At 39.2% G+C, this 14309-nt stretch overlaps 1 protein-coding gene across 1 annotated transcript in view; it reads left to right on the top strand.

Moving 5' to 3' along the window:
* The window catches only part of DNAH8 (dynein axonemal heavy chain 8), a 504073-nt gene that overhangs the window by 247245 nt on the left and 242519 nt on the right, over window positions 1-14309 (top strand). The window contains exons 43-47 of the mRNA XM_036768363.1: window positions 5932-6110; window positions 7123-7310; window positions 12475-12561; window positions 13332-13439; window positions 13887-14021. Of these exons, the coding sequence (XP_036624258.1) occupies window positions 5932-6110; window positions 7123-7310; window positions 12475-12561; window positions 13332-13439; window positions 13887-14021 (697 nt within the window). The remainder of the gene's footprint in view (window positions 1-5931; window positions 6111-7122; window positions 7311-12474; window positions 12562-13331; window positions 13440-13886; window positions 14022-14309) is intronic.

Genomic DNA, 14309 nt, shown 5'->3' with positions numbered 1-14309 from the left:
TTAATTTAAAAAAAATAGAAGAGATTCTTCAAATTAGAAGCAGATGAGTATGACTTCCATTCCTAGCAAAATTCTGGCACATATTATTAAGTGGTTGTTCAAGAGCATTAAGAAAAGAAAGCAATGATTACTAAGAACCAGCATGACTCTATCAAGAATAAGTCATATCAAATTAGCCTGATATTTTTGTCAGGGTTATTAGAATGATAGATCAGAGGAATGCTGTAGACAGAACATACCTGAATTTTAGCAAACATCTGACAAAGTGTCTTATGTTCTCCTTATGGTCAAGAGGACTAGAAGATGGTACAGTTAGATGGATTTGAAGCTGATTAAATGACTGGAAGAGTCATAATTAATATGAATCAGTGTCCCATTGGAAGGTGGTCTCTGAGTGCCATGGAGACCTATCCCCGGGTCTGTGCTTTTCAGCATTTTAATCACTGACTTGGGAAAAGCAATAGATAGCATGCTTATAAAATTTGAAGTTGATATGAAGCAGGGAAGCAGAGATGATACATTAAATAGCATTTACATTAAATAGCAAATACATTAGAACAGCAGGGCATATCTAAAAAGATTAAATTTAACATAGATAAATGTAAAACTCTAAACTTGTATTAAAAAACAAAATCTACTAGTATTGGATATGGAATGACTGACTACAGAAAAGACTATTTGGATGGTTTAGTAGACTTCAAGCTCGGTAAAACTTTGAAAAATATGATATTACAGCCAAAAAAATTAATGACATCTTGGACTGCCTAAATAGAAAGTATGGTGTCTAGATCATGGGAGTTTGTAGCACCACTCTATGTGACACCTTGTCAGACCACTTCTGGAGTACTGTGTTCAAACCTAGGCACCATATTTTATGAAGGATCTTGAGATACAGTACTGTGTCCATGGGAAGGCAATCAGGAAAATGAGAGTATTGGAGATCCTGCTTTATAAGAATCAAAGAGAGAGAAAGGAAGGATAAAGAGGGGAAGAGAAGAAGGGGGAGAGAGAGAGGAGAGAGAAAGGAAGGAAGGAAGGAAGGAAGGAAGGAAGGAAGGAAGGAAGGAAGGAAGGAAGGAAGGAAGGAAGGAAAAGAAGACAGTTTACCTAAAACAAACTAGGTTTGGTTGGTTGGTTGCCTTGGGTGGGGGGTGGGCAGGGCAAGAGGACCAGGAAGAGGGATCAGGGTGGCACCTCAGAGTATTGTCTGATTGCACAAATTTGGTTTATTTCAGAAAAATTGTCTTCCTTTTCTTCCTTCCTTCCTATATTTCCTCTCTTCCCTTCTTCTCTGTCCCTCCTTTCTCTCTCTCTCTCTCTCTCTCTCTTCCTATTTCTTTCTTTCTCTTCACATTATCTCTACCTTCACTCCCTCACCTTTTTCTCCCTGCTCTCACTGCTAATGTTGTTTTTCATTTTCTTATCCCCATGGCATTATTGTTCAGTGTGGTTAGGATAGATGCTTTATTTCCACCATATGGGAGGAATAGGGAGAGGGGACCTTCCCAGTAATTTCTGCAAAGAAGTTATGCTTAGTTTCTGTTCCCTGTCTCCATTTTTTTCTCTTCTTTCACCTTTTTTTTGTATCTCTCTCCTCTTCCTGTTTCTGTTCAATACTATTGATTATTACTTGTTTCATTTAGCTCTGAAGCATTTTTATATTTCCAACTTTGAAGTAAATTTTTACAGCCACTTTCAGGTGGTCCTCCCCACTATGGGCATGCCAATATTCCTTCTGATTCCTTCAATCTTTTCTGCTTAAACTGACCGCCTTAAATCGACACTTAATGAATAAGATCCACCAGCTTCACAGTCTGGTCACTTTATTAATATATGACATATAATAAAACTGTGCATACCCTTTGATCCAGCAACACCACTGCCAGGTCTATATGACAAAGAGATTAATAAAAAGAGAAAAGGACCTACTTATACAAAAATATTTATAGCAGCTATATTTGCGGTAACTAAGAATTGGAAATTGAAGGTATGCCCATCAGTTGGGGAATGGCCAAAGAAGTTGTGATATATGATTGTAATGGCATATTATGGTGCTGTAAGAAATGACAAGCAAGATGATTTCAGAAAAATCTGGAAAGACATACATGAATTGATGCAAATTGAAGTGAGCAGAAACAGGAGAACATTGTACAATAATATTGTACAATGAAGAACTATGAACGACTTAGCTATTCTCAGCAGTACAATGATCCAAGACAATCCTAAAGGACTCATGATGAGAAAATCTAATTGCCTCCAGAGGAAGAAATGATATTGTCTGAATACGGACTAAAGTATCCTTCCTTCCTTCCTTCCTTACTTCCTTCTTTCCTTCCTTCCTTCCTTCTTTCCTTCCTTCATTCTCCCTTCCTTTCCTCCTTCCTTCCTTCCCTCCTTCTTTCCTTCCTTCCTTTCTCTGTCCCTCCCTTCTGCCCCCTTTCTTTCTCGCCATTCCTTCCTTTCTTTTTCGATTCTTCTTTTAATTTTCTTTTTTTTTATTTATTTATTTTAAATGTATTTAATATATTTAGTTTTCAGCATTGATTTTCACAAAAGTTTGAATTACAAATTTTTTACCCATTTCTACCCTTCCCCCACTCCAAGATGGTGTATGCTCTGGTTGCCCCGTTCCCCAGGCAGCCCTCCCATCTGTCACCCCACTTCCCTCCCATCCCCCTTTCCCTTCTTCTCTTCTAGGGCAAGATAAATTTCTGTGCCCCATTGCCTGTGTATCTTATTTCCTAGTTACATGCAAAAACTTTTTGTTGTTGTTGTTGTTTTTGAACGTCTGTTTTTAAAACTTTGAGTTCCAAATTCTCTCCCCTCTTCCCTCCCCACCCACCCACCCTCCCTAAGAAGGCAAGCAATTCAACATAGGCCACATGCGTATCGTCATGTAAAACCCTTCCACAATACTCATGTTGTGAAAGATTATGTTTTGCTCCTTCCTAACCTATCCCCATTTATTGAATTTTCTCCCTTGACCCTGTCCCTTTTCGAAAGTGTTTGTTTTTGATTACCTCCTCCCCCTGTCTGTCCTCCCTTCTATCATCCCCCCTTTTTTATCTTCTTCCTCCTTCTTTCCTGTGGGGTAAGATACCCAATTGAACGTGTGTGGTATTCCCTCCTCAGGTCAAATCCAATGAGAGCAAGATTTGCTCATTCCCCCTCACCTGCCCCCTCTTCCCTTCCTACAGAACCACTTTTCCTTACCACTTTTATACAAGATGATTTACCCCATTCTATCTCTCCCTTTCTCCCTCTCTCAATATATTCCTCTCTTATCCCTTAAATTGATTTTATTTTTTTGATATCATCCTTTCATATTCAACTCACCCTGTGCCCTTTGTGTGTGTGTGTGTGTGTGTGTGTGTATGTACATACATACACACATAGACATCCACATAGGTATCTATATGTATACATATATATATGCATATTCCTTTCAGCTACTATGATATTGAAGTCTCATGAATCATACCCATCATCTTTCTATGTAGGAATGTAAGCAAAACAGTTCAACTTTAGTAAGTCCCTTATGATTTCTCTTTCTTGTTTACCTTTTCACGCTTCTGTTGATTGTTGTGTTTGAGAGTCAAATTTTCTATTTAGCTCTGGTCTTTTCACTGAGAAAGTCCTTGAAAGTCCTCTATTTTATTGAAAGTCCATATTTTGCCTTGGAGCATAAAACTCAGTTTTTCTGGGTAGGTGATTCTTGGTTTTAATCCTAGCTCCATTGACCTCCAGAATATCATATTCCAAGCCCTTCGGTCCCTTAATGTGGAAGCTGCCAGATCCTGTGTTATCATGATTGTTTTTCCACAATATTCAAATTGTTTCTTTCTGGCTACTTGCAGTATTTTCTCCTTGACCTGGGAGCTCTGGAATTTGGCGACAATGTTCCTAGGAGTTTTCTTTTTGGGGTCTTTTTGAGGAGGCGATCTATGGATTCTTTCAATTTCCATTTTACCCTCTGGCTCTAGAATATCAGGGCAATTCTCCTTGATAATTTCTTGAAAGATGATATCTAGGCTCTTTTTTTGATCATGGCTTTCAGGTAGTCCAATAATTTTTAAATTATCTCTCCTGGATCTATTTTCTAGGTCAGTGGTTTTTCCAATGAGATATTTAGCATTGTCTTCCATTTTTCATTCCTTTGGTTCTGTTTTATAATATCTTGATTTCTCATCAAGTCACTAGCTTCCACTTAGTGCTCCAGTCTCATTTTTAAGGTAGTATTTTCTTCAGTGGTCTTTTGGACCTCCTTTTCCATTTGGCTAATTCTGCCTTTCAAGGCATTCTTCCCCTCATTGGCTTTTTGGAGCTCTTTTGCCATTTGAGTTAATCTATTTTTTAAAGTGTTGTTTTCTTCAGTATTTTTTTACTATTTCTTTGGGTCTCCTTTAGCAAGTCATTGACTTGTTTTTCATGGTTTTCTTGCATCATTCTCATTTCTTGTCCCAATTTTTCCTCTGCTTCTCTAACTTGCTTTTCCAAATCCTTTTTGACCTCTTCCATGGCCTGAGACCAGTTCATGTTTTTCTTGGAAGCTTTTGGTGTAGGCTCTTGCACTTTGTTGACTTCTTCAGGCCGTATGTTTTGGTCTTCTTTGTTGCCAAAGAAAAATTCCAAAGTCTGAGACTGAATCTGGGTGTGTTTTTGCTGCCTGGCCATGTTCCCAGCCAACTTACTTGACCTTTGAGTTTTTCATCGGGGTATGACTGCTTGTAAAGGAAAGAGTGCTTTGTTCCAAGCTTGAGGGCATGTGCCATTGATTTCAGAGCTATTTCTATATAGCCAGCTCTGCCATCCCAGTACTCCTCCTTCCTCAAGAACCACCAACCCGGACCTGGCACAAATCTTCAGCAGGCTCTTCACTCTTGCTCTGATCCGCCACTTAATTTCTCCCACCACGTGGGCCTGGGGCCGGAAGTAATTGCAGCTGTAGTTCTGTAGCTGCACCTCCCCCACTGCCCCTGGGGCAGTGGCCTAGCCGCGAACTCTGTCCCCCGCAGCTTTTCCCACTAACCTTCTCTGTTGTCTTTGGTGTTTGTGGGTTGAGAAGTCTGGTAACTGCCACAGCTCACTGAGTCAGGGTGCTAGGGCCTGTTCTGCCCCGCTCCTGGTCTGGCCTGCCACCGCCCACGCCGAGCTCCGCTCCCTTCCATTCCACGTGCAATAGACCTCATCGAGCGACCATCCAGGCTGTCCTGTGCCAGATCCCTGCTTCCCTCTGCTATTTTGTGTGTTCTGCAGTTCTAGAATTTGTTCAGAGCCATTTTTTATAGGCTTTTGGAGGGACGTGGTGGGGAGCTCACGCAAGTCCCTGCTTTCTAGCCGCCATCTTGGCTCCACCCCCGGAAGTCCTTTTTTGATTCTTCTTACACAAAATGACTAATATGAAAATGTTTTACATGATTGCACATGTTTAACCTCTATCAGATTACTTACTGTCTCAGGGAGTGGGGAGGGAAAGGAGAGAGGAATTGAATTTGGAACTCAATACTTATAAAAAAAGAATGATAATATTGTTTTTACATGTAATTGGGGGAAAATAAAATGTTTTTTAAAATATATGACATTCAATCAACTATTTTAATATATAGTTATTTTCTTTATATTATCATTTCCTCATTAGTGAATGTAGTAGTAGTCCTTCTTACCTCAATTTTTTAAAAAATAACTAACAATATAGCTAAGAGTTGACCTCAAACTTTGTTTAGAAAATTAAACCAGGTGACTTTTTCATCTAAACCTAATCCTAGTGAAAAGCATGTTCTTAAAAGTGTTTGTCTCTCTTTTATGTAGGCTTCACATTTATTATACTTTACTATGCCCCTCACAGCCAGGGTGGAATTTTGCAGGGACATTACTGAAATATTTGTTATAGCATATTTATAGTATGTTTATTTTCTAAATTAACATTTGCAGGTGCTATATTACATTAGCTCAGGCTTTGGGGATGAACATGGGAGGAGCGCCAGCAGGACCAGCAGGAACTGGCAAAACAGAAACAACAAAAGACATGGGGCGTTGCTTGGGAAAATATGTGGTGGTGTTTAACTGTTCAGATCAAATGGATTTCAGAGGCTTAGGACGGATTTTTAAAGGTAAGTGGTGATGAGTATGGGAAAATGTGATTAGATACCTTTTTCTCATACATGAGAAAAATGTTAGATGTTGCATTATTAGTATTTGTTGAGTTCATTTTTTTGCAGTCTTTGGAATCTTGTTTTATTCCAAAGCTATTTACCAATACAAATGCAAATGGCAAACAAACATCCTTCTCCTGCACTTCCAGAATTAATACCGTTGATACTGTTGCTATAAACCTTATTATTAATATGTTAAGCAAGATAAGTGTTTGACCAGTGGTTGATTCTATAATTATTATGTCTGGACTCTCAAAAACACCTTTAGGACAAGGGAACAGAGTTTTTGAACAAGTACCATATCATAAATAACATCCAGGGAGATCTCTGAAAGTTTTTCTCACAGACCAGGCCCTTAACTGGAAAACTGACCTGCTACTATCACCCAGGACAGGAATGAACTATGAAAGGGATATGCTGATCTATATTCCTCCAGGCCACTTCTCTTCTTATTGGCAAATCAGAGAAGAGACAGACACATGCCCACTTCCAGGAAATTTCTCTTCAGAAAAACCCTACTTGGGAATCTCACTTAGGTCTGACATTGCAAATTAATCCAGGCCACTTAAGGCACAAAAGCTAGTTAAACCTATTGACAACATTAAAGTCAATCCTTTTTGAACATTTCACCAGTGACGTGCTGCAGCTCTCTTGCCTCTGTTACTTTCCCCAGCCTCAGGTTTAAGCCAGCTGCTAAGACATAGGGCTAAAAGTGCCTGGCACATAGGAGGCACTGAATACACACACACACACACACACACACACACACACACACACACGCACGCACGCACGCACACTCACACACACACATACACACATTGATAGATATGATAAAACTATGTTCTCCAAAATAATAGCTTGTGAGCGTGCTTGAAAATGATTAGTGGCTAGAAGGCAATCTACAAAATTATTTATGTTAAGTTAGACGTTATTTCAGTAAAAAATTTGAAGTTAATGCTTTCCATTCTAGGTCTGGCACAGTCTGGTTCCTGGGGATGCTTTGATGAATTTAACAGAATTGAGTTGCCTGTATTATCAGTGGCGGCTCAACAGATTTATATTGTTTTGACAGCAAGAAAAGAGAGGAAAAAACAGTTTATTTTTTCTGATGGTGATTGTGTTGATTTAAATCCAGAATTTGGAATCTTTTTAACAATGGTAAGAAATTCTTGTTATGCACAATTTGATCACATGTTAAGACACTTGAAAGTGGGGAAAATCTTAGTCATTTGAGGATCTGTGAGCTTTCATCTTATGTTTGTGCTGCCTTTGATAGTTAATTGTGCTTTCTCCTTACATATGACAAAACATAATAATGATTTAAATATTTAAATAGTCCTTGATAAGATCTTATAACAAAAACCATAGCAGATACTCTCATTCAACACTTAATTTAGGTAAATTAATTGGATAAGTGAAATCTCTCAATTGCAAATGACACTGTTCGTTTCTTAGTTTGATCACCAGTTGAAAGGGAAGAATTTCAAGGAAGATTTCACTGGATTATATGATTGAACAGAAAAGTGGTAAATATTTATTAGTATAGGCAGCTGTAAAGTGAATGCAATTTAAATCATACTGAGAAGATTGTTGCCTCTGAGTATTAACTGTTACCTAGAAAGTGTGGAACTAATAAAAATGCTCAACATAAATTAGGAAATATATCTAAAACAAAGCTAAAACATTCTCTTCTCATTTGTACAAAGCTTATGATGACACCTGGTGTGTGTTCTATTTCTGTACAAAACCACTCTGTTTTGGTTGTTTTTGTAGTTTAAGAAAGGCATAGCAAAACCAAAGAAGGTCCAGAGAAGAGCAACTGAAATTAGGGAGATGGAAATGGTTCTTTTTCCAGAGAGAACAAGGAGAAACAGATCTCTTCAGGCCAAAAAATTAAGGGATCCTTGATTTCCAATTAGTCAGACAGTGTTAATTAGCTTTTGAAAAGAGCATTTATGGAGATGATATAGTAAGAGCAAGTGATACAAAACACCCCCCCCCAAAAAATAAAGTTTGGGGAAAAGTGGGCTCAAAATTATTACATGGAGCAAAGGGGTAACACATATGGGGTAGCTGTTTGCTGTGGAGTTCTAAAGCTCCCTGTCATCAGCAGGTTTAGTTTGTAACATCCCTTAGTTCCCAGTGCAGATGCTGCCACCCTGCTACCACCCCACTACCCCTACCACCCCACAGATGGAGAGATGCTGCTACCAACATGAATGAGCAAATCCAAATATTCTGATGTTTTCAAATCATAAGCTTTTCCTTTGCTCAGAAGGGGCAGGGGGTGTTAGGACTCCTCTTCTCTTAAGCCCCCGCTCAAGCAGTTCTCTCAGGGCTTTTGCTGGAGCTGCTTCAGCTCTAGGCTGGCCTGCCCTTGGACTAGCATATTCAAACTGGTTTACTGTTTTATATGAGCCCCACAGGGTATAAATGATACTTTCCAGCCACCACAAGTCATTCCCAGTGTGGAAGAATCTTCTTGTTAAATGAAACCTAGTTTATGCCTTTGTGTGCTTGATTGATTCAGTAGAGGTACTGTAGATTTTGTCCACATCTAGTTTATTCCTTTAATTTTTCATTACACCTGTAGCTCAATCCAAGAAGCAATCTCCTGTGATAAAGATACCTGGACAAAGAACATCTTACATCCTTCTGACATTACATTACATTCTTCCTATTTCCTCATTCTCACATCTCCCTCCCATCATGTTTTAAGCTTCCCTCCTTCCCTGCTGGATAACTTTCTTACTTGGCAGTAAAATAACTTTTTTTTATAAAGGAAATAAGTTTTATTGAGACACAGTTATCAAAATATTTTTAAAAGTCCATGGACCCCAGGCCAAGAACCCTTGGTACAGGTATTAAACATCCTGTGAAAGTTTTTATGTCAGGATCCCAATAAGTCACCTAACATATTCAGCTACATTCTCTTACTTCTTGGCTTTATATTTGGTGGGCCTTGCCTAGAGGAGACCTAAGTGTTTGTTTTATTTTTTATTTTTTTTAAATTAATTTAACATATTTAGTTTTCAGCATAGATTTTCACAAGAGTTTGGATTACAAATTTTCTCCCCATTTCTACCCTCCCCCCCACTCCAAGATGGTGTATATTCTGGTTGCCCTGTTCCCCAGTCAGCGCTCCCCTCTGTCACCCCACTCCCCTCCCATGCCCTTTTCCCTTCCTTTCTTGTAGGGCAAGATAAATTTCTATGCCCCATTGCCTGTGTATCTTATTTTCTTGTTGCATGCAAAAACATTTTTGTTTGTTTTTGAACATCTGTTTTTAAAACTTTGAGTTCCAAATTCTCTCCCCTCTTCCCTTCCCACCCTCCCTCCCTAAGAAGTCAAGCAATTCAACATAGGCCACATGTGTATCATTATGTATAACCCTTCCACAATATTCATGTTGTGAAAGACTAACTATATTTTGCTCCTTCCCAACCCATCCCCCTTTATTGAATTTTCTCCCTTGACCCTGTACCCTTTCCAAAGTGTTTGTTTTTGATTACCTCCACCCCCATCTGCCCTCCCCTCCATCATCCCCTCCATCATCCCCTCATTTTTTTTTTATCTTCTTCCCTCTTCTTTCCTGTAGGGTAAGATACCCAATTGGGTGTGTATGGTATTCCCTCCTTAGGCCAAATCTGATGAGAGCAATGTTCACTCATTCCCCCCTCATCCGCCCTCTCCCCTCCTCCCACAGAACTGCTTCCTCTTGCCACCTTTATGGGAGATAATCCATCCCATTCTATCTCTCCTTATCTCCCTCTCTCAGTATGTTCCTCTCTCATCTCTTAATCTGATTTTATTTCTTTTAGATATCTTCCCTTCATCTTCAACTCACCCTGTGTCCGCTCTCTCCCTCTCTCTTTCTCTCTCTCTCTCTCTCTCCCTCTATCTCTATATATATACATACACACATAGATATATACATACACACACATTCACCCATATATATACATAAACATATATGTATGCATATTCCCTTCAGCTACCCTAATACTGAGGTCTCATGAATCATACTTGTCATCTTTCCATGTAGGAATGTCAACAAAACAGTTCACCTTTAGTAAGTCCCTTGCAATTTCTTTTTCTTGTTCTTTTTCTTGATTACCTTTTCATGCTTCTCTTGATTCTTGTGTTTGAAAGTCAAATTTTCTATTCAGTTCTGGTCTTTTCACTGAGAAAGCTTGAAAGTCCTCTATTTTATTGAAAATCCATATTTTGCCTTGGAGCATGATACTCAGTTTTGCTGGGTAGGTGATTCTAGGTTTTAATCCTAGCTCCATTGACCTCCAGAATATTGTATTCCAAGCCCTTCGATCTCTTAATGTAGAAGCTGCCAGATCTTGGGATATTCTGATTGGGTTTCCACAATACTCAAATTGTTTCTTTCTGGCTGCTTGCAGTATTTTCTCCTTGATCTGGGAGCTCTGGAATTTGGCAACAATATTCCTGGGAGATTTCTTTTTGGGATCTATTTGAGGAGGTGATCGATGGATTCTTTAATTTCTATTTTGCCCTGTGGCTCTAGAATATCAGGGCAGTTCTCCTTGATAATTTCTTGAAAGATGATATCTAGGCTCTTTTTTTGATCATGGCTTTCAGGTAGTCCAAGAATTTTTAAATTCTCTCTCCTGGATCTATTTTCCAGGTCAGTGGTTTTTCCAATGAGATATTTCACATTATCTTCCATTTTTTTCATTCCTTTGGTTCTGTTTTATAATATCTTGGTTTCTCATCAAGTCACTAGCTTCCACTTGCTCCAATCTAATTTTTAAAGTAGTATTTTCTTCAGTGGTCTTTTGGACCTCCTTTTTCATTTGGCTAATTCTGCCTTTCAAGGCATTCTTCTCCTCTGGCTTTTTGGAGCTCTTTTGCCATTTGAGTTAGTCTGTTTTTTAAGGTGTTGTTTTCTTCAGTGTATTTTTCGGTATTTTTTGGGTCTCCTTTAGCAAGTCATTGACTTGTTTTTCATGGTTTTCTCGCATCCTTCTCATTTCTCTTCCCAATTTTTCCTCTACTTCTCTAACTTGCTTTTCCAAATCCTTTTTGAGCTCTTCCATGGCCTGGGACCAGTTCATGTTTTTCTTGGAGGCTTTTGGTGTAGGCTCTTGCACTTTATTGACTTCTTTAGGCTGTATGTTTTGGTCTTCTTTGTCAGCAAAGAAAGAATGCAAAGTCTGAGACTGAATCTGGGTGCGTTTTCGCTGCCTGGCCATATTCCCAGCCAACTAACTTGATCTTTGAGTTTTTCAGTGGGGTATGGGGTATGACTGCTTGTAGACTAACGAGTTCTATGTTCCACGTTTTGGGGGGAGGTGCCAGCTCTGCCACACCAGCACCGCTCCTTCCCCAACCCCCAACCCGGACTGGGCTTAGATCTTCAGCAGGCTGTACACTCCTGCTCTGATCCGCCACTTAATCCCTCCCACCAGGTGGGCCTGGAGCCGGAAGTAACAACAGCTGTAGCTGCCCCACCTCCGCTGCCCCCCGGGGCTGGAACCCGAACTGCGAACTCCTTCCACTCCTGCAGCTTTTCCCACTAACCTTTCCCACAGTCTTTGGTGTTTGTGGGTTAAGGAGTCTGGTAACTGCCGCAGCTCACTGATTCAGGGTGCTAGGGCCCCCTCCACCCGGCTTCTGGTCTGGATGGTCCACGCCGTTCAGGCTGGGCTCTGCTCCACTCCGTTCCCAGCTCCCAGCTCTGTGTGGGATAGACCTCACCCAGAGACCATCCAGGCTGTCCTGGGCTGGAGCCCTGCTTCCCTCTGCTGTTTTGTGGGTTCTGCCGTTCTAGAATTGGTTCAGAGCCATTTTTATAGGTTTTTGGAGGGACTTGGTACAGAGCTCATACTAGTTCTTGCTTACCAGCTGCCATCTTGGCTCCGCCCCCCAGTAAAATAACTTTTTAACCGTGACTGCACTATTGAAGGCCTATGGAGGGTTAAGCAATTTGATATTCTTGTTCCTCAATCATAGGTTTGGGGGCCAGAAATATCCAAAGCCTTTCCTCCGCTTTCTACTGTACTTTGTCAGTAGATACAGCTTGATGTTGTTTGCTATCCATAGATACCTGCTGTTCTCTTAACATAGTCAGATTAGTAAATATAAGAAGGAATTTAATCCATAAATTAAATGGATGGGTCTAGTGCAGATTTTGTGAGATCAGAACAGTTTTATCAATCTAATGTGGATTTGAAGAAAAAACTAATTTCAAAGTTTGAATTAAGCATTTAACATATATTATGGTTTTCATTTATTGAACTGAAAAGAGCTAAAGTAGATGTTATGAAGTAATATGTTACAAACCTTTTAGAACCCTGGATATGCTGGACGCCAAGAGCTACCAGAAAACTTAAAAATTCAGTTTCGAACAGTTGCTATGATGGTTCCTGATAGACAGGTACTCATTTTTATTGAATATGCATGAGATTTCAGTAAATTATAGTAAACAATCCTGATCCTGGAGAAGTAATAATCAAACTTATGTCTCTCTTCTTGTTTGAGAGATAGGGACTATGGATATGAAATATCTGTACAGATTTGAAACCAGTGTTACAGCTGGACACTGTATTGGTTGGTTTTGCTGGAGTGTACTTTTAATTGATTAGGGGAGGGAGGCTTAGGGGGAAATGACTGTGGTACAGAAATGACATTCAACAATAAAACTTTTTTAAAACCAGGAAATTATTTGTTTTCTTGGATGAGGAGTCAGAAGAAACCTGTGTTATAATATTGCGTCTAAGAGGAGGATTGACTGTATGACCAGGAGTCAGTCACTTATCCTCCTGAGAATCAAATGATATATGCATAGAATATGCTTTGAAAAATCTTAAAGTACTACATTCAGTCATGGTTACTATTGTTATAGTTAGCTGTCATACTATTTATTTCAGAGCTGAGCCTAAAGTCAGGAAGATCTGAGTTCAAACGTGACCTTAAACACTTACTAGCTGTGTGATGCTGGGCAAGTCTAGGCTCTGTCTGCCTCAGTTTCCCCATATGTAAAATGGGGATGATAATAACCCTTACCTTTCAGGGTTGTTCTAAAGATCAAATGAGATAATATTTGTAAAAAGTACTTAACACAGTGTTTGGCACATAGTAAGTGCTATATAAATGTTAATTATTTTATTTTGCAAAATTGATGGAACTCAATATATTGAATTTCAGATAATTATGAGAGTGAAGCTTGCAAGCTGTGGGTTTCTTGAAAATGTCATCTTAGCTCAGAAATTCTATGTTCTTTACAAACTTTGTGAGGAGCAACTTACAAAACAGGTAATTTTTTGAACATATTTTTCCAAAGAGTTGAAGGTGGTTTTAATTTACCCTTTTTCCTAGTTGACTTACTACTTGCCCAGTAGTTTTCTCCACTCAAAAGTATTTGGATTTCAATTTTAAAAAATATTTAAAATGATTCTTTAAACTTATCATTTGTCCCTAGCACTAGTACTTGCCCTGATATCCTGTATAACAGATTCTAAATATGGTTAAGGAGGTACATATGGACTTGTAGAATTTTTCAGAGGTCTCAGATTTCCCTTTTATATCTCCTTTTCTTCCAAGCAGAGGAAAGCCTTTTGGTCTAAAGGAAAGAAAAATAAGTTTGCACTAAATTACATATTGTGGTTTTGTCACTACAGAACCACTAACTCCATAAAATTAAGAAACTTGGATTTATGGAATTGCAATTAGGTAATCTTTTTTCTGCCTTTTTCCTTTTAGGTTCACTATGACTTTGGTCTAAGAAATATCTTGTCAGTGTTGAGGACTCTTGGGGCTCAAAAAAGAGCTAGACCAGAAGACAGTGAGCCTAGCACTGTTATGAGAGGCCTAAGAGATATGAACCTCTCTAAGTTGGTAAGCATTTTCTTCTTTGACTTCTTTTCTATTTCCAGGATAGTGTTCAGATTGAAACTTTGCGTTGAGATGGGATGTTAGTACAGCAGGGAAAGAGCAGTAACAGAGTCACAGAGTGACAGGGGCAGATCAGGACTTGATCAATTTGAGTACCTGAGAACACATCACTCAGAGCTTGTCTGTATTACAGGAAATGCTATGCCAATGGAGGATCCTCTAGAGGTGGGAGGGAAGAAAGGAAACATGCATTTATTAATCGCCTAATGTACCCCTGGGCCAAGCACTTTA

Source organism: Trichosurus vulpecula, chromosome 7 (genome assembly GCF_011100635.1).
Source record: "Trichosurus vulpecula isolate mTriVul1 chromosome 7, mTriVul1.pri, whole genome shotgun sequence".
Classification (NCBI taxonomy): domain Eukaryota; kingdom Metazoa; phylum Chordata; class Mammalia; order Diprotodontia; family Phalangeridae; genus Trichosurus; species Trichosurus vulpecula.
The sequence above is the reverse complement of the archived record's forward strand: the minus strand, read 5'-3'. Positions and strand labels throughout refer to the sequence as shown.